A 25,263-nucleotide genomic window follows, 5' to 3' on the forward strand; every position below is an offset into this window, starting at 1 on the left:
ATCAGGCCCTTTCGGGTCAAGTACAGATTTTAGGGGAACCCCATGCCAAAATTTAAAAAAAAAATGGTGTGGGCCCCCCTTCCCCAAATCCATCAAAATCCATACCAGACAAAATAAAGTCCCCCCACCCACAAAGCCCCCCCCCCCCCAAGTTCAGGGCATGCAGCGTGGTAGGCCAGGAAATAAGAGGGAGGAGCGAATGGCTCCTCCCCCTCCTGAACCATACCAGGCCACATGTCCTCAACATGGGGGAGGGGTGCTTTGGGGCAGGGGGGATGTTTTATAAGACATAACAGTCTGGTATGGATTGGGGGGGGGACCCCATGCCATTTTTATGTTGGTATAGGGTTCCCCTTAAAATCTGTGCCAGGTCCTTAGATCTGATAAAAAAGGGCCCCCTTGACCCAATGCACCCCCCATGTTGGAGGCATGTGACCTGGTTTGGTTCAGGAAGGGGGAGGGGCTCTCTCATCCCCCTTCCTTTCCTGGCCTGCCGGGCTGCATGCTCAGATAAGGGTCTGGTATGGATTGGGGGACCCCACGCTGTTTTTTTTTTTCATGAATTTTATTGCCGGCAATGTTTTTTTTTTCCTTCAGCTGTCAGTGGGGGGGGGGGGGGGGGAGCCCGCTGACAGCTGATGAGTCATCCGTTGTTAAGGACGTGGTGTCCGTCTTCCCGGCCGCTCCCTAACAACCAGCTAATGGTGAAAATGTCTGTGGCCGCCGCCTCCAAACATTCACATCTGAACCGCATCTACAATGTCAGTTGAAGCGCTGAACAGCTGATTAGGAAATTTGCAGTGACAACCAGTGGCGGATGGTGCATTGGGGGTGCGGCCTGGTGTGGTCTGGGGGGGGGGGTACGGTGCGGTCCATCTGACGCCCCCCACCCCCTCCCCCCTAGTAGCCACTGGGGACAACAGAGGGGAAATTTTCACCCAACGTGTGACCTTATCCTTTTCACCCAAAGTGTGATTGTACTGACTGGAGGGGTCAGGAAGAAGATTGCTTACAAATAATGTGTTGGTGGGGGAAGATTAGATATTAGTGTGTATGTTGGTGTTTATTGGACGCTCCCAGTGTCTGGATCGGGGAACTTTTGGGGGTTTTACAATAATTTGTGTTTTGGGTGTTTGGGTGTTGGGTGATTTCTGAGACTGCGATACATTGTGCACCCCCCTCCCCCCCCCCAACCATACACCCAATGACACCCCCCTCCCCCAGCCATACACCCCATGACACTCCCCATCTGTGATCCCTCCCCCAACCATACACCCCATGACAACCCCATCTGTCATTCCTCCCCCCTCCCCTCCCCCAACCATACACCCATGACACCCCCATCTGTGATCCCTCCTCCCTCCCCTCTCCCAACCATACACCCCATGACACCCCCATCTGTCATCCCCCCTCCCCTCCCCCAACTATACATCCCATGACACCCCATCTGTGATCCCTCCTCCCTCCCCTCCCCTCCCCAAACCATACACCCCATGACACTCCCCATCTGTGATCCCCCTCCCCTCCCCCAACCATACATCCCATGACACCCCTATCTGTGATCCCCCCTCCCCCAACCATACACCCCATGACACCCCCATCTGTCATTCCTCCCCCCTCCCCTCCCCCAACCATACACCCATGACACCCCCATCTGTGATCCCTCCTCATTCCCCTCCCCCAACCATACACCCCATGACACCCCCATCTGTCATCCCCCCTCCCCTCCCCCAACCATACATCCCATGACACCCCTATCTGTGATCCCCCCTCCCCCAACCATACACCCCATGACACCCCCATCTGTGATCCCTAACACACAGTTATTACCAGGGATTCTTTTTCAGGAAATAGGTGCAAGTACTCCCTCCTTCTGAATCCCCCCCTTGTCTCCACCCCTTACCCAACCTCGGAAAAGCAATAAAATAGATCCTCTACAGTCAGGAATTGGGGGGGCACACCAGTTTTCTTTAAAATTTTGGTGTGGGGTTCCCCCTAAAATCCATACCAGACCCAATGGGCCTGGTATGGACTGGGGGAGGGGGTGGGGTTGCCCCATGCCGTTTCTTACCAGCACTTTTTTTTTTTCATTCAGCTGTTAGCAGGGGAAACCCGTTGGCAGCTGATAATTCATCAGTTGTTAAGGACGCTGCGGCTGGCTTTCCGGCCCCGCTCCTTAACAACCAGCTTACACTGGGCCCTGATTGGGCAAAACTTTGACCAAACAGGGCGCAGTATGCACTGTGGAGCACTCAATGCGTTGCAGGGTGTTCACCGGGGAGAACACCCTGCAAATTTGGGTGTTCATCGGGGAAAACACCCTGCAAATTTGGGTGTTCATCGGGGAGAACACCCTCCAAATTCGGGTGTTTATTGGGGCGAACACCCTGCAAATTTGGGTGTTCATCGGGGAAAACACCCTGCAAATTTGGGTGTTCATCGGGGAGAACACCCTGCAAATTCGGGTGTTTATTGAGGCGAACACCCTGAAAATTTGGGTGTTCATCAGGGAGAACACCCTGCAAATTCGGGTGTTCATCGTCAAGGAGAACACCCTGCAAATTCGGGTGTTCATCGGGGAGAAAATCCTGAAAATTCGGGGGTTCATCGGAGGGGGGGGGGCCACCCTGCATATTTGGATGTTCATCGGGGAGAAGATCCTGCAAATTCGGATGTTCATGGTGGGGGGGAACACCCTGCAAATTCAGGTGTTCATGGAGGAGAACACCCTGCAAATTTGGGTGTTCATTGGGGAGAACACCCTGCAAATTTGGGTGTTCATCGGGGAAAACACCCTGCAAATTTGGGTGTTCATCGGGGAAAACACCCTGCAAATTTGGGTGTTCATCGGGGAGAACACCCTCCAAATTCGGGTGTTTATTGGGGCGAACACCCTGCAAATTTGGGTGTTCATCGGGGAAAACACCCTGCAAATTTGGGTGTTCATTGGGGAGAACACCCTCCAAATTCGGGTGTTTATTGGGGCGAACACCCTGCAAATTTGGGTGTTCATCGGGGAAAACACCCTGCAAATTTGGGTGTTCATCGGTAAGAACACCCTGCAAATTCGGGTGTTTATTGGGGCGAACACCCTGAAAATTTGGGTGTTCATCAGGGAGAACACCCTGCAAATTCGGGTGTTCATCGTCAAGGAGAACACCCTGCAAATTCGGGTGTTCATCGGGGAGAAAATCCTGAAAATTCGGGGGTTCATCGGAGGGGGGGGGGGGGCCACCCTGCATATTTGGATGTTCATCGGGGAGAAGATCCTGCGAATTCGGATGTTCATGGTGGGGGGGAACACCCTGCAAATTCAGGTGTTCATGGAGGAGAACACCCTGCAAATTTGGGTGTTCATCGGGGAGAACACCCTGCAAATTTGGGTGTTCATCGGGAAAACACCCTGCAAATTTGGGTGTTCATCGGGGAAAACACCCTGCAAATTTGGGTGTTCATCGGGGAGAACACCCTCCAAATTCGGGTGTTTATTGGGGCGAACACCCTGCAAATTTGGGTGTTCATCGAGGAGAACACCCTGCAAATTCGGGTGTTCATCATCAAAGAGAGCACCCTGCAAATTTGGGTGTTCATCGGGGAGAACACCCTGCAAATTCGGGTGTTTATTGGGGCGAACACCCTGAAAATTTGGGTGTTCATCAGGGAGAACACCCTGCAAATTCAGGTGTTCATCGTCAAGGAGAACACCCTGCAAATTTGGGTGTTCATCGGGGAGAAAATCCTGAAAATTCGGGGGTTCATCGGAGGGGGGGGGGGGGGCCACCCTGCATATTTGGATGTTCATCGGGGAGAAGATCCTGCAAATTCGGATGTTCATGGTGGGGGGGAACACCCTGCAAATTCAGGTGTTCATGGAGGAGAACACCCTGCAAATTTGGGTGTTCATCGGGGAGAAAATCCTGCAAATTCAGGGGTTCATCGGGGGGGGGCCACCCTGCAAATTTGGGTGTTCATCGGGGAGAAGATCCTGCAAATTCGGATGTTAATGGTGGGGGGGAACACCCTGCAAATTCAGGTGTTCATGGAGGAGAACATCCTGCAAATTTGGGTGTTCATCGGGGAGAACATCCTGCAAATTCGGGTGTTCATCAGGGAGAACATCCTGCAAATTTGGGGGTTCATGGGGGGAACACCCTGCAAATTTGGGGGTTCATTGGGGAGAACACCCTGTAAATTTGGGGGTTCAGTGAATGGATGAACAGGCAAATGTTTGGCTCCAGCTCATGCTCGGGTTGAACCGTTCACCCATCCTTACTTATGTCCAGGGCTGCTGTTATAAATCACAGGGCCCTGTACTACGGATACTGTTGAGGGGGCTTTGGGGAAATTTCAGGGGTTCAAACAGACTGAGACTCACCGTTGAGACTGAAGTGAAGTAAACTGAAGTAAAGTAACAATGTTTACTATGCTTCATTTGTGAATGGACACAGTGTGTGATCAGTACCGATCACTCCCTGTGTTCATTCAGAAAAGAAAGGGGACATATTTATAGCCCCCCTGCTGGTAGCAATTGCAGGCACTAGATCCCAGTTAACACACAGCAGATGATGTGGATCTGCATTGCTAGACAACGTGATTGATGATGGATTTACAACCAGGGACATTATTGGGAGATTTTCATTTCTTTAATAAAGGACTTGTCAAATATTTGAGTGTCTTTATTTTTCCCTGCATAGTTCCCGCACCTCCAGCACTGGACAAATGTTGATGCTGACTGCTAGGGGATCTGATATCTCTGTTCGGGGATCAGTTTTTGTGTGAGGGTCGATTGTTCCTGGGCGGTCTTAGATTTGTAGGAGGGATCTACTATTGAGGGAGAGGTCTATTTTTGCCGGTTGTTGGAGGATCTATTGATGCTGACTACTGAAAGGTGTATTGATGCTGGCTGCTGGAAGATCTGTTAATGCTGCTGGGGGGTTGGGAGGGGGGGGGCTAATACCCTGCGGTGGACCTTTTGTTGCTGGGTGCTGTGTTTTGGTGTGGGTGATCCATTGTTGTTGTGTGGGGGATCTATTGTTGCTAGGATGAGGTCTACTGTTGTGTGGGGTCTAATTGTTGCTCGGCTCAGATTTATTGTTGCTACATGGGATCTATGTATTGTTGCTGGGGTGGAGTCTATTGTTGTGTGGCTGATCTATTGTTGTTAAGGTGGGGTCTGTTGTTGTTGTTGTGTAGGTCTATTGCTGCTGGGGGGTCTATTATTACTGGCTGCAGGGGATCTATTGTTTCTTGGGTGGAGTCGGTTGTTGCTGGAGGAGTCTATTGTTGTGTGGGGGTCTGTTATTTCTAGCTGCAGGGGATATATTGTTGATGGGGTGGACTTGGTTGTTGCTGGGGGAGTCTATTGTGTTGTGGGGGGTCTATTATTACTGGCTCCAGGGGAACCATTGTTATTGGGGTGCAGTCAGTTTGTTGCTGTGGGAGTCTATAGTCGCTAGGGGGAATCGGTTGTTGCTGGGAAATCTATTGTTGTGTGGGGGGTCTATTGTTGCTGGGGTGGAGTTGGCTGTTGATGGGGAATCTATTGTTGTGTGAGGGGTCTATTGTTGTGTGGGTGATCTATTGTTGCTGGGGGGGGGTCTATTATTGCTGGCTGCAGGGGATCTATTTTACTGCTTTTCTTGTTATCAGTAACAAATTCCATACAAATGATTTAGCACCACAAAATTATACTTGGCTCTGTATTCTCTAAAAGGGGCGGTAGTAGGAGGTGGGTAGGGGGTGTAACCAAGGAATGGAACTCAGAGGTGGGTAGGGGCAGAGACGAGGGGGGACTCAGAAGGGGAGTTCCTATACCTATTTTTTGAGAAAAAAAAGCCCTGTCAGTAAAAGACCCCCTGCAACAATAGATCTCCTAGGAACTAGGAACCATAGACCCCTCCTTAAACAGTAGATCCTTCCCAGCAACAATGATTCACCCTTCTCACTCCAGCAACAATAGATCTTTCACCAGCAACAGTAACCCCCCCCCCCCCCCCCAGCAACCAGAGACTCTCACAACAATAGATCCCCCAGCGGCCATAGATCAACCAGCATCAGAAGACCCTCCAGTACACTCTAGTACCCCTTTCCATTACATACATTGTGTGGGGGAGGGGCTGGAACTGCGTTCCCACTGGAAAAAAGGCGATTATTACACTCCGAACTTCTTCTTCTTCTTTTATATGGAAACCCCCCATGAGCAGCTCCTCCTAATTCTCTTCTCCTCCATTATTTTCTCCTTCTACCGTCCCCCTTTGTAGTGTAAATCACGGCACACCTTGTTGGCGCTCTATTAATCCTGAATAATAATAATAATAATAATAATAATGATAACAACAATATTAAAGTTCTTTAGCATTTATTTTATTCATGTAGTTTATGGACATTCGACGCTAAAAAAGAAAATATTAAAACATTATTTTTTTGTCTTTTAAATGAATTATGAGTGTAAATATAAACAATCATGGGGGCGTGTCTTATTCTGACATCACAAGGATCCTGAATAAGTAAGCTAAGAGCTGAGCTCAGCCTCGCCCTGTGCAGACCAGTTCTAACCGGTTCAATTGTATTTCTAGCTCCAGACTTTCAGTTTCGTTTCTCTTCTGCTGTCAGCGATGGCGTCTGCAGATCTGAGAGCTGAGCTGGAATGTTCCGTCTGTCTGAACATTTATACAGATCCTGTAACCCTGAGATGTGGTCACAACTTCTGCCGGGTCTGTATTGATGGTGTGCTGGATACACAGGAGGGGTCTGGAGGATATTCCTGTCCTGAATGCAGAGAGAAGTTTCCGGATCGTCCTGCACTGCAGAAGAACATGAAACTACGTAACATAGCAGAGACTTTCCTGTCTACTCAGCCAGATCAAGAGGAGTCCGGGGTCTTCTGTACTTACTGTGTGGACTCTCCTGTACCTGCTGTTAGATCCTGTCTACACTGTGAGGTTTCTCTGTGTGATAAACACCTGAGGGTCCACAAAAAGTCCCCAGAACACATCTTATGTGACCCCACCTTGTCCATGGAGAGCAGGAAATGCTCCATCCATAAGAAGATCCTGGAGTATTACTGCACTGAGGATAAGACCTGTGTCTGTGTGTCCTGCAGTTTGGCTGGAGAACATCGGGGACACCAGGTGGAGATGCTGGATGAGGCTTCTGAGAAGAAGAAGGAGACACTGAGGAATGTTCTGCAGAAACTTCTGACAAAGAGAGAGGAGACGGAGGAAAGAGTCCAGAGTCTGGAGGAGCACAGGAGGAAAGTAGAAGAAGAAGCAGCTGGTGACACCGAGAGAGTCACTGCCCTGTTTAGAGATCTCAGGAGACGTCTGGAAGACCTGGAGAAGAGAGTCCTGAGGGAGATCTCCGGGCGGGCAGAGTGGATCTCCATCTCCATCCGGGATCTGGAAATAAAGAAGGAGGAGCTGTCCAGGAAGATGGCGGCCATTGAGGAGCTGTGTAACATGACGGATCCACTGACTGTCTTACAGGAATCAGACACAGGTGACTTGTGTGATACTGAGGATGGAGATAATGAGGACAGAGAGAGACATGAGGAACTCCTCCATGATGGAGGGGGTCTGGGTGTGGCGGGGGTCTTACACACAGGTTTATCTGATATAATAACAGTGATAAATGTATATTTCTATATACAGGGAGCTGCAGACATATTACTGGATGGAAACACAGCTTATAATTATCTACAGATATCAGATGACAGGAAAACTGTATCCAGGTCAGATAGGAACCAGAATCACCCAGAAACACCAGAGAGATTCCAGGATTGTCCTCAGGTGATGAGCAGTCAGAGTTTCTCCTCAGGGAGACATTACTGGGATGTGGATGTCGGGGGGTCAGATTGGTGGATGGTTGGGATGTGTTACCCCAGTATAGACAGGGAAGGGGTCGAGTCAGGGATTGGATATAATAAGAAGTCCTGGGGATTGGACAGGGATGGTAAACAGTATTGGGTGATACATGACATGAAAGAGACCCTCTTACCCACCAATCTCTCCAGTAACAGAGTCAGGATAGATCTGGATTATGAGGCCGGGCGGATCTCCTTTTATGATCTGTGTGACCCGATCCGACACCTCCACACCTTCACCACCACCTTCACTGAGCCCCTCCATGCTGGGTTTAATGTATTGAAAGGTTGTATAACGATATGTGGGGGGAGATGTGAGAACTCGGCCCATAGTCTGGTGGCATCACATTGATCGGTGGTGGGATTGGTTCATTGATCAGCCAATGATTGGAGGAAGTTGTGACTCCTGGGAGAAGTATGAGGGCTGTCATTGCAGGCCTCCCTCTGAGAATGCTAGTTACCTGGCTGTGTACTTGCTCAAACACTGGGACACTATTGAATCCAAAGCATAGACATGACATCCAGGGAACTCGCATTCTCAAAGAAAGAGTTTAGCAATGATAACCCCCATAATTCTTGACAGATGTCCTTTTACCCCTTGCTGACCATCATCTGTATATATACGGCCCATCAGGAAGAGGTTATACCAAGGTCATGGCCGCAGAAACCGGCAATCGACTGTTTTGTAAAAGTAATCCGGGTGGCTTTACAATGACCGATCACTTTTACAGCACAGTGAAGGATCACCCCCCTCCCCCGTCACTGCCTGCAGTGCTTCCCAGGCTCTCCCAGTCCTCCCAGGAGACCGGGACTGTGGTAAGTGGCCAGGACAGGATCACACTGAGGAGACGGAGGAACACCAGTTCTGTGATCTCCTCTGGGATGAATGAACCCAGAAGTGATAATGATTTAATCACTTCCAGTTTCAGAGCTTCTCCTCTGCCCTCTAGAGGTCAGGGGAAACATTGGAGGGTGTATTAGACCCCCGATCTCTCCATAAAGAGGACCTGTCACCTGCCAAAAGCTACCACAAGGGGGCCAACCAGTGATGGTTACTTTATTCCTCATTTTACTGTTTCTATTCACAACTTCCAGACCGACTACCGTTTATTTACATCGCTACTTTGACGTTATATACCGGAAGTTAAGGCAGCAGATATCCACCATAACCCCGTTATATTTATAAACGGCGGGCGGTCCGCTTTACCATAAAAGTAGTCCCAGTGGCAGATTCACCATGGGATCACTTTTATGGGTGGTGGGAAAGGTACCCCCCTCTACCCTCCCGCCGCTTTCTGCTCATTTCCATTGGATATCGGAGAGATCGGTAGCAGTGAAAAGGATCCAATCCTGTGTACAGATGGGCAGGAAGTCAAGTGAGAGCAAGATGGTCCCACTCTACTCTATGCCCTTGGAGGCCCGGAGTGACATCACTTCCACCCTCTGGTCTTAAAGGGCCCATTTTTTTTTTTGTGGAAAAAAAAAAAATTACTTTATATTGTTTTTAAGTGTAAATGAGAGATGTGAGGTCTTTTTGACTCCAGATCTCACATTAAAGAGGACCTGTCCTGCTTATTTCTATTACAAGGGATATTTACATTTCTTGTAATAAGAATAAAAGTGATCTTTTTTTTTTGTTTTTTTTTGTAGGGACAGTGTAAAAACAAAAAATAAAAGGGAAAATAAATGAGAAAAAAATAATTTAAAGCGCCCCGTCCCTCCGAGCTCACGCGCAGAAGCGAACGAATACACAAGTTGCGCCCACATATGTGAACGGTGTTCAAACCACACATGTGAGATATCGCTGCGATCGTTAGAGTGAGAGCAATAATTCTATCCCTAGACCTCCTCTGTAACTCTAAACTGGTAACCTGTAGAAATTTTTAAAGTGTCACCTATCGAGATTTTTTAGTACCAAAATTTGTCGCCATTCCATGAGCGTTTGCAATTTTAAAGCATGAAATGTTAGGTTTTAATTTACTCAGCATAACATCATCTTTCACATTATAGAAATTAGGCTCACTTTACTGCTTTCTTTAAAGAAAGTGTATTTTTTCCAAAAAAATTGCATTTGTAAGACCGTTGCGCAAATACGGTGTGACATAAAGTATTGCAACGATCGCCATTTTATTCTACATGGTCTCTGCTAATAAATATATATATAATGTTTGGGGGTTCTAAGTAATTTTATAGCAAAAAATACTGATTTTATCTTGTAAGCAACAAATGTCAGAAATAGACTTAGGTGGTTAATGCCGGTGTAACGTGAGAATTACCTACCCTGTGAGAAAAACCTACCCTCGTCACTTCCGGCCAGGAACAGCTGAGCAGCGCAGCAGTGCGCATGCTCACAGCCCCGGATACCTAATAGAACAACTGAGGAGCTGACTAGTGCGCATGTGCACTGGTATGAAAAGATCACGGTGTACCGTGGAAAAAACCTACCCACTCAGCGGTTACATAAAACACCTGTGCTGCAATACGAATCATCTCCGCTGCTGTCCCTGTCACTTCCCTGATCAGGGCTAGTAAATATAAAAGCGGGTCTCTGCTCCGTGATTTATGTTTTCATACAGCCGCCGCCGCTTTAATATTTGCTTGCCGAGAGCAGGGAAGTGACAGGGACAGGAGCCGAGATTATTCATATTGCAGCACAGCTGTTTTAATGTAACCGCTGCATTACATACAGTGCCGTGAACCGGAAGTGACGAGGGGTAGGTTTTTCTCACGGAACACCGGCAGTTTTCAGTCCTGGAAATACACGTCTCCTTCATACAGGAGAGAATTCTGGGAAATCTCTGGCAGAAAACATGAGCAGGAATGAGTCTGCCCAATCTCCTGTTATATGATAATAGCAGACCATTAGCTGGGACTCTCCCTGGCTTGTCTTATCTTATCTCCGCTTTATCACATAATGCTGATACAAAAGTCTACATTGAAATGTAAAGCGAGGTATTATTATATTATGGTGGAGGGTGATGGAGGTGCAAATTTTTGAAAAACAAAAAAGTTTTTCTTAGATTCTTTTATAAATATTTAGCAAATTGGTCAGCGCTGTCACACTTTGAATGACAATTACTCAGTCACTGTACCCAGATTAATTTTATACCATTTCTTTTAAATAGATAGAGCTTTATTTTGGTTATATTTAATCACCACTACTTTTTTTTTTCTTTTTTTTTTTTTTTTTAATATAATAGAAAAAAGACAAAACATTTTGAAAAAAATGTTTTCTTTCTTAGTTCCTGTTATAAAATTTAGCACATTTGTCAGCGCTGTCACACTTTGAATGACAATTACTCGGGCATGCAACACTATACCCAGATTAATTTTATATAATTTCTTTGAAATAGATAGAGCTCTCTTTCGGTTATATTTAATAGCTGTTGTTTTTTTTTTTCCAATATAAGAGAAAAAAGACTAAAAATTTTGAAAAAAAAAAGTTTTTCTTAATTTCTGTTATAAAATGTAGCTAATTTTTCAGTGCTATCACATTTCAGTGACAATTACTCGGGCATGAAACACTGTACCCAGATGAATTTTAGATAATGTCTTTTAAATAGAGCTTTCTTTTGGTTATATTTAATCACCACTGATTTTTTTTCCTATATAAGGGAAAAAAAAACAACATTTTGAAAAAAAAAATGTTTTCTTAATTTCTGTTATAAAATTTAGCAAATTTTTCAGCGCTGTGATAAATTGAATGAAAATTACTCGGTCATGCAACACTGTACCCAGATTAATTTTATATAATTTATTTTAAATAGATACTGCTTTCTTTTGGTGATATTTATTCACCACTGACTAAAAATTTTGAAAAAAAAAAATTTTCTTAATTTCTGTTATAGAATTTTGCAAATAAATAATCTTTCTTCATAAATTTAGGCCAAAATGTATTCTGCTGAATTCCTTTGGTAAAAATAGACCCTATTATAGTATATTATTCAGTCTTAGTAGTAGAATTATTAGTATATTATTTAGTCTATGTGAAAGTTGTAGAGTCTACAGACTATGGGATATATACGAGGGGTCTTCAAAAAGTTTCCGCACTTTTATATTTTTGTTGGAAATGGTGAGGGCGGGAGGAGTAGTCATTGGGCGTGTCTGAGAGTGTCATGTGACTCGTCTGTCTGGCAGGTCGGCTGATCCTGCAGTTTAGTATAAGAGTTGTCACGCTGTGGTGAAGATGGCTGAGAAACTTATAAAAAAAGAAAAAAAAAAAAGAGCGGGAAGTTTTTGAAGAACTTTTCGTATTTGAAAATTGATCAGTCCTGATGTACTGACAGATAGAAGTTAGGCAACCGCACTCCAACTTGAGAGTTTGAAATGAATAAAATCCATTTATTGAAGATTCAAAAAATCCATAGTGACAAAAATCAGAGACAGGGGACAAACACCGTTAACGCGTTTCACGAAAATCATATTCGCTTAGTCATAACCGTGGGGATACATGTGGAGATGCTGCCTTAATAGTGGACTGCAACCAAAAAGCCAATTTCCGTTAATTAGGTGCAAGGTTGAAAACCATGAAATGCTGATTGCCAACAAGAGTGGAACAGGGCAGATTTCCATAATAGAAAAGAACGGAAAGACTCCACATGAATGAAACTGATGTACTGACGGCCTATCTCATTATTCTTTAGGCCCTAAAATACCAGGACAGTACAAATACCCCCAAATGACACATTGTTGGGAAGTAGACAGTCCAAGGTATTTAGTAAGAGGCATGGAAAGTTTTTTGAAGTTGTAATTTTCTGCCCAAATTCTTTTGGAAAATGAAGAAATTAAATAAAATGTGTTTTTTTTCTCACAAAGTTGTCATTTTAACAAGTTATTTCTCACACACAGCATGGGCATACTTATAATTACACCCCAAAATACATTCTACCCCAAAATACATTCTACACCTCCCAAGTAAGGGGATGACACATGTTACATAGTTACATAGTTGGTAAGGCTGAAAAAAGACACCAGTCCATCCAGCTCAGCCTGTGGTGTGTGAGTGTGTGTGTGTTTATGTCAATAGTACATTGTATATCTCTGTATGTTGTGCTCGTTAAGGTGCCCATCTTAAAGTTTTTTAAACTATCAACAGTCCCTGCTGATACCACTGTTTGTGGAAGAGAATTCCACATCCTTACCGCTCTGACTGTAAAGAACCCTCTACACAGTTTAAGGTTAAACACCTTCTCTTCCACATTTAGTGAATGGCCCATGTCTTTTTAAATTCCCTTTCACTGAAAAGTTTTTCCCCATGCCAGGGTTACCTAACATAGGTATATATCTCATACTTTGTGTGAAACTTATTCACAGCTTGGAAGCATGGAGGGGCCCAAAATCCAAGGAGCACCTTTTGGCTTTTAAGCAGCATACATTTTGTATCTAATGTTTTGACTACCTATCATATTTCTTGAGGTACTGAAGTGCCAGGACAGGAGAAAGACCCACAAAATTACCACATTTTGGAAAATATATTTTCTAAGAGGCATGGTGAGTCTACATTACATGCTCTGACTGTAACTTAGACTGAAGTTTAATGCATAGTAAAACGTTTTAAGCTTTTGGAAGTGTATGTGTACTAATAATGCGCATTGTGCCGCACATTCACGAGCATATGGGGGGGGCAGTAATCTTTATTTTGCCTAGGGCGCTAAAAATCCTTGCACCAGCCCTGGAGAGGAGGAGCCGTACAGAGGAAGCAGCGGCTTTGCTCTCTACTGCAGCCGCCTGCTTTCTCTGTACGGCTCCTCCTCTCACAGGCGGAGTGCATTTGATATCACTCCGTCTGTGAGCCAGGACTATGGAGGCGCCGTTCTCACAATGACAGCCGCAGCCCCGCTGAGATATCACACAAGAGCTTTACACCACAGAGCCTACAGAGCCCAGCACCACAGAGCCCACCACCACAGAGCCCAGCATACCACAGAGCCCAGCATACCACAGAGCCCAGCATACCACAGAGCCCAACATACCACAGAGCCCAACATACCACAGAGACTGGCACCACAGAGCCCAGCACCACAGAGCCCAGCACCACAGAGCCCAGCACCACCGGCACCACAGAGCCAGCATACCACAGAGACTGGAACCACAGCCCAGCATACCACAGAGACCGGCACACCACAGAGGAGCCAGGAATCAGGACAGGCAGCCAAGAATCAGGACCAGCAGCCAGACCCCAGGACCAGCAGCCAAGAATCAGGACCAGAAGCCAGCCCCAAGGCCCCAGCAGCCAGACCCCAGGACCAGCAGCCAGACCCCAGGACCAGCAGCCAATCCCTAGGACCAGCAGCTGGAATACAGGACCAGCAGCCGGAATACAGGACCAGCAGCCTAGCCCCAAAAACCAGGACCAGCAGCCAGGAATCAGGAGGACCAGCAGCCAGACCCCAGGACCAGCAGGCGAGCCCCAGCAGCCAGACCTTAGGACCAGCAGCAAAGCCCCAGAAGCCAGGACCCAGTCCCAGAAGCCAGGCCCCAGGACTAGCAGCCAGCCCCAGTACCCATTTTTTAAGGTAAGTGAAGTCTTCTAGTCTTGGGCCTGGGCATCAAAGTGCTATTAATTAATATAATATTGTTTATTTTTCTATTGTTCGGTGACACTCTAATGTGGTCTCTCATGGGGGCTGGAGGGGACTCTTTCTATAGGGAGACTCTCCAATAGGCACAGAGAGGGCCTCTATAAGATAAACCCCCCTCCAGGTCCCATTAGACTCCGTTGTAGTCTCTAATGGAGCCTGGTGGGGGGTCTTTCTAACATAGACTTTAAAATGCACACAGAGATGACCTCTGTTCGAGAGACCCCCCTCCAGGTGCCATGATACAACCCCATTGTAGTCTCTAATGGGGCCTGGTGGAGGCTCTTTCTAACAGACTCTCTAACAGAGGCCCTCTCTGTGTTCCTTGGAGAGACCCCCTCCAGGTCCCATTAGGAAAGGGGAGGAGTTAGTAAAATGACCATGCCCACACGGGGGGGGGCACCATAAATATTACTGCACCCAGGTGTCTGTTACCCTAGGATCGGCCCTGACGTATGGCCATCCTCAGGCAGCTGAAAAGACTTCGCTATGCTGCAGGAAACTCACCTTTCCTCAGCTGACTTCGGACGCATGCGCAAACTTTTGAGTCTTTGGATCGGCCGCATCCAAAGGGAAAGCAGGTGTTATGATTCTAGTGCACAAACGCCTCACATTTGACTGTTCCCCCCTATTCACCGATGATCAGGGGAGACTCCAAATCCTCAAGTTTTCCCATGGCCCTAAGGAAGTTATCCTGTCCAATGTTTATGCTCCCACACCTCCGACTCAGTCCTTCTTCAACACGCTCACGGTAGGAGGCGATTTCAATGCTGTCATGGACTGCACCGAGGACAGATCGTTGAAATTGCCTGCTGCCGCTGCCCATCTCTCCACCACAGTCTCTGCTCTGTCGATTTTTGCTGGCAGCCTGCAACTTACTGATGTTTGGCGGTTGGCTCATCCCACAGACAGGGAATACACCTTTTACTTCCCCCCCCCCCCCCATGGTACATTCTCCCGCATAGACTACTTTCTCTGCAATTCACTTCTACTCCCTACACTACACAAACCCACAATCTCTGATTTGGTAATTTCGGACCATTCCCCTTTGTCGATTGAGCTGTCTTTGGCAGACTCTGTATCTGCTCGTAAACCCTGGCGATTCCCATCCTACCTTGCCAACAATGTAGATCTTTTGTCGATCATAACCCGCACCTGGGATGAATTTTTGCGAGACAATGAGTCTCACTCCTCTGACCCGATTTTGCTGTGGGAGACTGGCAAGGCTGTCCTCAGGGGCAGGATCATAGCGTTCGCCTCAGCGTACAAAAAGAAAGCGGAGGCAAATTACCGTAGCGCTAGCGCCCTTCTGCGGGTGACACATTCCAATCTCCTCCAGCAAAACTCCATCGCCCATAGGACTCAGTGGAAGGAGGCCAAGCACCACTTTGACGAGTGGGCTATGGCCCACGAGCAATTTCACCAGTCCCTCCAGGACTTAAAATACCACAAATACGGCAATAAGTCAGGTAAGCTTTTAGCCCGCTTGTGCAGGGGACCCTTCATCCGACCCACATCACCTCCCTCAAGGACCAGTCAGGCAGCCTGATTGAAACCCCGAAATGTGTCAATTCTGTCATGCAACAGTTTTATGCAAAACTTTACGGCCCTGATCCGATCAATGTAACGGAAGCCAATAAATTCCTTGATGAGGTCCACCTCCCCTTGATCACTGCGGACCAATTGGCCCTTTTGAACTCCCCCCTCACTTATGCAGACATTGCCTCGGCCGTGGCGTCCCTTGCTCCTGGCAAGGCCCCCGGGCCAGACGGGTACACTTCCGAATTTTTCAAATTATCCAAAGACTTACTCACCCCCACGCTAACCAAAGTCTTTCAGCACATAATGGATGGAGGGAAATACATGCCCACGGGTTCCCAGGCTTTTATTAAGCTCATCCCGAAGCCAGGCAAGGACACCACAGAGCCCGGTTCCTACCGGCCCATATCCCTGATAAATCTTGATGCTAAACTCCTCTCAAAAATTGTTGCCGCCAGACTGGCCGTGATCATGCCATCTCTCCTCCATCTATCTCAGGCAGGCTTCACCAAGGGGCTCTCCGCTAACGCCAATATCCGCAAGGTCTTGGCTGTGCTGTCGCAAGCAAACGCGGATCCCACCAACAACTTTGCCATTATCACATTGGATGCCGAGAAGGCGTTTGATAATGTCAGTTTCCAATGGCTCTGTCTGGCTCTCCTTAAATTTGGCTTCTCAGGACCCTTTCTACACCTCATTTCGGTGATGTATGTTTCCCCTACTGCTAACGTAGTCACCTCCAATATTTTGTCGGACCCCATTCCCCTGCACAAGGGTACTAGACAAGGTTGTCCTCTATCCCCTCTCCTCTTCAACTTAGCCTTAGAGCCCCTCTCCAGACATCTTTCCTTCACCTCTCCCCTGACGGGCATACGGATCGGCCGAGAGGAACTAAAGTCCACCCTGTTTGCAGACGATATCCTGCTTTTTACCGCGGATCCAAGGACATATTCGACAGGTTTAGACTCTGCTCAGGTTTGCGCATCAACTATGCGAAGAGTGAAATACTTCCTCTCGGTCACCCGGGCTCATTAGCTTGGACATCAACATCTCCCTTAGCTATTGCTAAGACTAGCATAAAATACCTGGGTATTCAGATAGGCAAATCTCCTTCCTCCCTGTACCACCTAAACTACACGCCGCTGATCTCCAAAATATCCAAAGAACTGGACAATTGGGTCACCCTCCCCCTGTCTCTCTTAGGCAGGTGTCATCTCTTTAAAATGGTCACATTTCCCAAACTACTATACTTGATGTAATCGCTTCCCCTACTCATTAAGCATACTGATATTAAAACTATACACATATCCCTTTTGAAATTCTTGTGGAAGGACAAAAGGTCTAGGATCTCCATCCCCAAATTGTGCCCCCCCCAAGCCACTTGGGGTGCCAACCTACCAGACATCAGACTTTATATTTTATCTTGCTTGTTGAGAGTGGATATGGATTGGCTAAATGGATCTTCCAGGTTCTCAAATTACTCACTGGAGTCTCAAATTCCGGGCCCCTTCTCATTGCCGGGCCTCCTGCATAGCAAACTTAGCAGTCTCCCCCCCCGAGTCTCAAGCAGAACATCCTTTTTCAGGACACTCTTGTTGCTTGGAGGGAGATTAGGAAAAAACTGGGCCTGCCTCAGTACATCTCTAGCCACCTTCCCATTGCGGGCAACCCTTCTATATACGACATGGACCTGGAGCGAATCTACTCTTGATGGGCTCGGATAGGACTGAAGACTTTTGCTCAACTGTTTGATTCCTCGACGGGAGCTCCTCTCCCTTTTAGTACCATACAACGCCAGTTCAACCTACCAGCTCACCATTTTTTATACCTGCATCAAGTCACCTCTCGTGCCATGGCACTTTGCAGGGATGGGTCGAAAAGATTTCTGCCCTCTATTTTGGACACCCTCCTCTCGGTGGATAACCCAAAACTTGCTAACATCTACCGCCCTCTCCAAGCCACGCTCTTGGATGCCCCAGCGGACTCCTCCAAATCTTCCTGGGATAAAGATCTTAAAATTACTGGTTCCAAACAGCTCCTACTGGCAATTCCACGTGTGCATTCATCACCAACGAATTCTGGAGAGAACAACAACTGAAAATTCTACACCATGCTTACTCTCCTTTCTCCTCCTCACCCCTCCATGTGCCCTATCAAGGATGCTCTTGGTGCTCCTCTCATCGCCCCACGCTATACCACCGGCTCTGGAACTGCCAAATTATTTCCTCTTTTTGGGACGAAGTGGAGCATATGGTTTCTCGGGTCACGGGCCTCCTACCAACTAAAAGCCCTTTCCCGCTCATCTTTGGCCTACTGGATTAGGCCACCAAATGTCTTCATCGCCCGGTCTAAAACTCAGACATCACTTCTGATAGCTCATAAAGCTTGGATCTCATCGTGTCTTATCATTGCTCGCAGGATAATCCTTAGACAGTGGATCTCCCCCTCCCCTCCTACAGTGGGGGAAGTTCAATCGGACTTGGACAACCTACTCACCAAAGAGCGCTTGGAAGTATCTGTATTCAAGTCCAACCCATCCAAATTCCTACCCCGCCCTCCCCCACGTCCCCCATTTCCCCTCCTCTCCTTGCCCCTTCTTCCTCACATTCCTCGGTTATCCCTCCCTTGTCTCCCCTACCTCCTTTTCTCCTCCCCTTCTCTCTCCCCCTTGCGCACCCTGAACTAGTTCCTGGCCCCTAGGTGCTGCCACCCTGGTACACTGGTCCGGCACCTTGGGCCCCTTTTCACAGTTGTATGATTTTCTTGTCATTGTTATGTAACATTGGTTTTTGTGGCTTATTCAAATGCCTTGTTAATGTTTTAAAAATCAATAAATATTTATTTAAAAAAAAAAAAAAAAAATCACCACAAATGATAATCTGGTCTCTAGGATAATGTTGAATCTTTTGCATGACGGTTTTATAGAAGGGTTTTTGGTGTGTATTGGGCGCATAGATGTTCACTATCACTAGGGTTTTGCTTTTGAAGGAGACTGATAAGATTAAAAATCTGCCCCATGGATCTTGTTCTATGTGTGATATCGATAGGGATGCAGTAGAGTGAATTGAAATCATAAATAGAGTTGAGCGAACACCTGGATGTTCGCCGAACTTGAAAAAAAAGTCCGGGTTCGTGAACCGGACTTAACCCAAACTTTTCCCCGATCCTGGACCCCATTGAAGTCAACTGAGACCTGAACTTTTGAGCACTAAAATGCCTCTAAAACAAACATGGAAAGGGCTAGAGGGCTACAAATGGCAGCAAAATCATCTTAAGCAAGTGCTCTGCAAACAAATGTGGCTAGGGAAATAACTTAAAATAACATAAAAAACAGAAAAATAAAAAATAATAATTTTGAATGATGTAGGAGGAGGACAAGGCCCATATGGAGTAGGAGGTTGAGGTTGCGGTGGATATGGCGGTGCAGGTGGAAGCGGCGGCGGCGGTGGAGGAGGAGGAAGAGGCCCATATGGAGTAGGATGTAGAGGTGGCGGTGGATGTGGTGATGTAGGTGGAAGCGGCGGTGGAGGAAGACAAGGTAGCCAACACTGGTTTTGGTTTTTAATTTTATTCCTTTTTAAATTAGGGTACACCCCAAAAGAGTTAGAAAGATCAAATACAACAATGGCTGGATAAGACCGGTATACATGTCTATTCTGCACAAAGTACGGACAAGTCCTGGGGGATCCATGGCTGGTTCATTTTAATGAACGTGAGCTTGTACACATTGGCTCTGGACAGGCGGCTGGGCTTGTCTGTGATAACGCCCCCAGCCGTGCTAAATACACGTTCAGATAATACACTGGCTGCAGGGCAGGCCAGCACCTCCAAGGCGTAAAGGGCAAGCTCAGGCCATGTGCCCAATTTGGAGACCCAGAAGTTGAAGGGGCAGACCCATCATTCAGTAAAATTCCTGGTCTTTGAAATGCTGTCATTCCATCTGGTGGAGACGCAGACTTTTAAAAGCCTTATGGTGGTGGCTGTCCCACAGTACATCGTGCCCAGCCGCTACTACTTTTCCAGGCAAGCCATCCCTTCCCTGCACAACCAAGTGGGTGACAAATTCAGGTGTGCACTGCACAACGCCATCTGTGGCAAGGTCCACCTAACTACGGATTCGTGGACCAGTAAGCACGGTCAGGGACGTTTTATCTCCCTAACAGCACACTGGGTAAATGCAGTGGCAGCTGGGCCTGAGGCGGATAGCAGTTTGGCACATGTCCTTCCACCACCGAGGATTGCAGTGCGCTTCAGTTTGCCTCCTGTTCCTAACTCCTCCTACTCCGCTTCCTCATCCTCTACCGCCTCCTCATCCGGTCAGCGTAACACCTTCACCACCAACTTCAGCACAGCCAGGGGTAAACGACAGCAGGCAGTTTTAAAACTTGCCTGTTTGGGGGGGAAAAACCACACACCACGCAGGAGTTGTGGAGGGGCATTGAACAGCAGACCGGTGAGTGGTTGGTGCCAGTGAGCCTCAAGCCTGGCCTGGTGGTTTGCGATAATGGGCGAAATCTCATAGCAGCTCTGGGCCTAGCCGGTTTGACACACATCCCTTGCCTGGTGCATGTGCTGAATTTGGTGGTGCAGAGGTTCCTTAGAAATGACCCCAATATGTCAGAGCTGCTGCAGAAAGTGCGGGCAGTCTGTGTGCACTTTCAGCGTTCTCACCCTGCTGCTGCAGTGTAACTTCGGCCTTCCCGCTCATCGCCTCCTATGTGACGTGCCCACAAGGTGGAACTCCACCTTGCACATGCTGGCCAGACTGTGCGAGCAGCAGCAGGCCATAGTGGAGTTTCAGCTGCAGCACACACGCATGAGTCGCTCTGCGGAACAGCACCACTTCACCACCAGTAACTGGGCCTCCATGCGAGACCTGTGTGCCTTGTTGCACTGTAACATATGCAGACTAGGCCGCAATGTAATATTTTTTCCCAAAATGGGTGTTTATTGAATAGCGGAATACAACAACAATATCCAAAGAGTGTATCTCACAGTAAAATATGCAGACTAGGCCGCAATGTAATATTTTTTCCCTAAATGGGTGTTTATTGAATAGCGGACTAGAACAACAGTATACAACGGGTGTATCTCACGCGTACAGATACAGACTAGGCCGCAATTTAATATTTTTTCACTAAATGGGTGTTTATTGAATAGCGGACTAGAACAACAGTATACAACGGGTGTATCTCACACGTACAGATACAGACTAGGTCGCAATTTAATATTTTTTCCCTAAATGGGTGTTTATTGAATAGCGGACTAGAACAACAGTATCCAACGAGTGTATCTCACACGTACAGATACAGACTAAGCCGCAGTTTAATATCTTTCTGTCCCCTAAATGTTTTTTTTATTGCAAGGCGCAATACAACAGTATGCAATGGGTGTATCTCACTGTAACATATGCAGACAGGGCCACAATCAACTTTTTCTGCGTCTAAATGTTTTTTTTTTTATTGCAATGCACAATACAACAGTATGAAATGGGTGTATCTCACTGTAACATATGCAGACAGGGCTGCAATAAACTCTTTTGTCCCCTAAATGTTTTTTTTTTATTGCAATGCGCAATACAACAGTATGCAATGGGTGTATGTCACTGTAACATATGCAGACAGGGCTGCAATCAAATTTTTTTGCCCCTAAATGTTTTTTTTTATTATTGCAATGCGCAATACAACAGTATGCAATAGGTGTATCGCACTGTAACATATGAATGAAAAACTGAAAAATAATTGTCCCATTAATTGGTGCTTGTTGAATAGCAGATTTGAAATGCAATGTCTGTCTAAACGCTGTAAGTCACAGTAAAATATAAAGGAAAAAAGTTTTTTTCTTTTTAAAATGCAAATTAAGCAGACGCATATGCACTCAGCTTGCATGAAATGGCCGCTACACACCGCACGCCTAACAGGTTGGATACTGTTGTTGTTCTATTCCGCTATTGAATACAAAAAAAAAAACCATTTGAATGAAAAACTGAAAAATATTTTTTTTCCCTAAATACTGAAAAATAATTATTTTCCCCTCACATTGGTGCTTTTTGAAGAGCAGGTTAGAAAAGCAGTGTCTGTCTAAAGACTGTATGTCAAAGTCAAATATGAAGGAAAAAATATTTTTTCTTTTTTAAATGCAGATTAAAGCGGAGTTCCAGCCATTTACTCACCTGTCCAACGGTCCAGCGATGCGGCGGCCGGAAGCCTCGATCCTCTCCCTCGGCGCCGGCATCACTGCTGTGGGCACCCGGCTGTTACAGTTTGCGGCTTCACAGCCGGGTACCCACTGCGCATGCGCGAGTCGCGCTGCGCGCCGTGATTGGCCGGCAATCTTCTGGGACCTCTGACGTGTCCCAGAAGATTGCAGGGAGGGAGGGGGAGAGGAGAACTTCCGCTCAGGGCGCCGCGGCGCTCCGAGCGGAAGTGGGAGCGGGTACCTGTCAAAACTAGGTACCCGCTCCCCCCCCAAAAAAATGACATGCCAAATGTGGCATGTCGGGGGGTCAGGACTCCCTAAAGCGGAAGTTCCACTTTTGGGTGGAACTCCGCTTTAAGCAGACACATATGCACTGAGGTTGCATTAAATTTGCAGCACCGCACGCCTAACAGACTGATAAAAGTTTTTTTTTTCTCCTTTCTCCTCTTCAGTTAGCTCAGGTCAGGGCATAAAGATCACGCACTGCACCCCCACACAATACAATCAATGTAGATAGCTGTCTGATTAAAGCAGATTGTTCCTATCTATGCTTCCCCTAAAAGCAATCTCCAGCTGATCCTACAGTAAACTCCTATCTCTACCTCTGGGCAAAAAGATCGTGCACTGCACCCCCACACAATACAATCAATGTAGATCACTGTATGATAAAGCAGATTGATCCTATCCTATGCTTTCCCTATAAGCAATCTCTTCAGCCTCGCCCTACAGTAAATTCCTATCTCTCCCTCAGCAGAAGCATCAGGAACCTCTCCCTAGTATAGTTATAGCAGAGTGACGCGCTGCGCTATGTGACTCCAGCTTATATAGAGTCTGGGTCACATGCTGCACTGGCCAATCACAGCCATGCCATTAGTAGACATGGCTGTGATGGCTTCTAGGGTACACCAGTTAAACGATTGCTGATTGTCTGCCTTGCAACTGTTGAAAGCGCGCCATTAAAACCGCACCAAAACATCAAATTACGGAACAACGGACAGTACCCGAACATACAGTGAAATGTTCTGGTTCGGGTCCGGGTACCGAATACCCAAAAGTCCGGTACGAACACGAACAATACAGTCCGGGTTCGCTCAACCCTAATCATAACCCCTTTCACTTTTTTGTGGGCTTGAGAGTGAAACGTGTGTGGGAATAGTTTGTGGGTGCATTGCGGAGGGTGTACAGAGGAAAAATGTGTTTCCTGGATACATAGTATATCTGTGCGTTGGGCTATCGCCTCCCCCCACCCACAATAGAGATTGTTTAAATGGGATAGTCAGGCCTTTGACATTCAGTGTCATGACTTTGGTTGGGGATTATGTCAAGATGGCACAAGGTAATCAGTAATACAAGTGATAATCAAGGTCTAAAGTGCAAATGTCATAAACAAAGTAAAATTATAACTTATGCAGTTAACAACAGGTAGAAGAAAGTGTACATCTATGGCCCAGACTGTGAGCCGTAGAGGTTTTAAAGGCTTAGTTCATAGGTCAATTACAGCAGTCGTAATGACAAATTAGAAAAGAAAAAAGGAATAAAAAAAAAAAAAAAAACCCTGAGGTATGCCGTGTGCTTAGCAGTCAATAGCAGGGGGTGAGGTGAGTCGAACAACAGGGCGGTATCTCCTCCATAAGGATAAGCAGTTGTTTTCCAGCGAGGCAAGTAAACAGTTGGCACTTGTTTTCCCCTGTTCGTAGTTGTCTTGTGTTTCAGGGATTGTTTCGTGGGGCCCAGGCGATTGAAATCTTAGCAGAAAGCTTCTTTTTGGGAGTTTTGGGGGGTAGATCCGAAAGGATGCCCCAATTGTGTAGCTGTTTGATCCCATCTTTGGGGGTCAGGATGGAGACTTGCTGGCGTTGATAGGTGACTAAAAGTTTAGTCGGGAACCCCCATTTATACAGAATCTTGCACTCCAAAGGGGTCAAGGTGACCGGAGCAAAAGATTTACGCGCCTGTGTGATGGCTGCTGATATATTGTTATATAGGGAGATTTTGGTGAACGGGTCAGGCAAAGTTTGCATCGACCTTGCTGCGCTCATGATATGCTCCTTGGTGTTAAAAAAATGGATTTGGGCCTAGAATAACTCTGGCTAAAGATTCTGGCAGGTGTTGTGGTTTGTGCATCCTGTGGACTCTATCTATGAGAAGATCTTGTGCTGAGAGGGTCAGAAAACAATTTTGCGGAACAACTAGGTAGGGAATGTAGGTAGGGAATGATCTCCTTGGGTGATATTGTCTCGGGGACCCCCATTATTTTGATATTGTTCCACCTAGAGTGGTCTTCAAGGTCTGCGACTTTTAGGAGCAATTGGTATAGGGACTCTGCCTGCTTGTCTTGTATATCCACAATGGTGTTGTGAGCCGTTGTGGCTGCTGTTAAGTGTTGCTCTCTATGGCTGGCGCATTCTTTCAAATAATCAACCCTGCCATTTAGTTGATTTATAGCAGCTCTAAATTCCCTGTGCAGATAAGCCTGTAGGGAGAGCAGCATTGCTTTAATGGAGCTTCCTGATGCAGGGTTGTCAGTCAGTAGCTGTGAATGCTGCTAGGGGCTGGAGAGCGGCTGTGTCTGTTATGGAGCCTCATGCCTCTACTCCATACTGCTTCTTCACAGGAGGAGGATTTGTAGAGGAATGTGCTGGGGAGATGGCAGACTGCTTACCTCTATCAGAGGGAGTAGAGGCTGTAAGGTGGTGCTGCTCCACTTTGTCATCCATGTTTGAGGATGGGTCTCCATTCTCTGCAGTCGGGTGATGTAAACAGAGTGGTGGGGAGCCTCTGTCCCATTCGGCACCATCTTGGACCGCATGTAGAAGTCCAAGAGCCCACGTGATCCCCTCGATTGACTTGCAGGTCATGCTCCGGGGAATGCTAGGTGCCCGTGTCCCTTTTTTGGAGGGGACAGAGCTGTATTGGGCTGCTGGATGTGCCGATGATCGCTGAGGAGAAGCGGAGATCCTAAATCAGGTGGCCATTTCCGTCCGTGGCAAAGCCACGCCCCCACTTTAATTAATTTTAATGCGAAAAAACCCCAATAAATTTTTTTTTGTTAAATATAAAAGATGATGTTAGGCCGAGCAAATAGAT

At 46.9% G+C, this 25,263-nt stretch overlaps 1 protein-coding gene across 1 annotated transcript in view; it reads left to right on the forward strand.

Annotated features, from left to right (window-relative positions):
- Positions 1-6,477: 6,477 nt before the first annotated feature.
- Positions 6,478-25,263, forward strand: part of LOC309553083 (uncharacterized protein) — a gene marked incomplete at its 3' end in the record, with an annotated part of 78,767 nt that continues 59,981 nt past the window's right edge. The window contains 2 exon segments of the mRNA XM_082253982.1: positions 6,478-8,164; positions 8,166-8,276. Coding sequence (XP_082110108.1) covers positions 6,615-8,164; positions 8,166-8,276 — 1,661 coding nt within the window. The 5' untranslated portion in view covers positions 6,478-6,614.

This window comes from Pelophylax lessonae (genome assembly GCF_965119305.1).
Source record: "Pelophylax lessonae genome assembly, chromosome: 4".
NCBI classification, from domain to species: domain Eukaryota; kingdom Metazoa; phylum Chordata; class Amphibia; order Anura; family Ranidae; genus Pelophylax; species Pelophylax lessonae.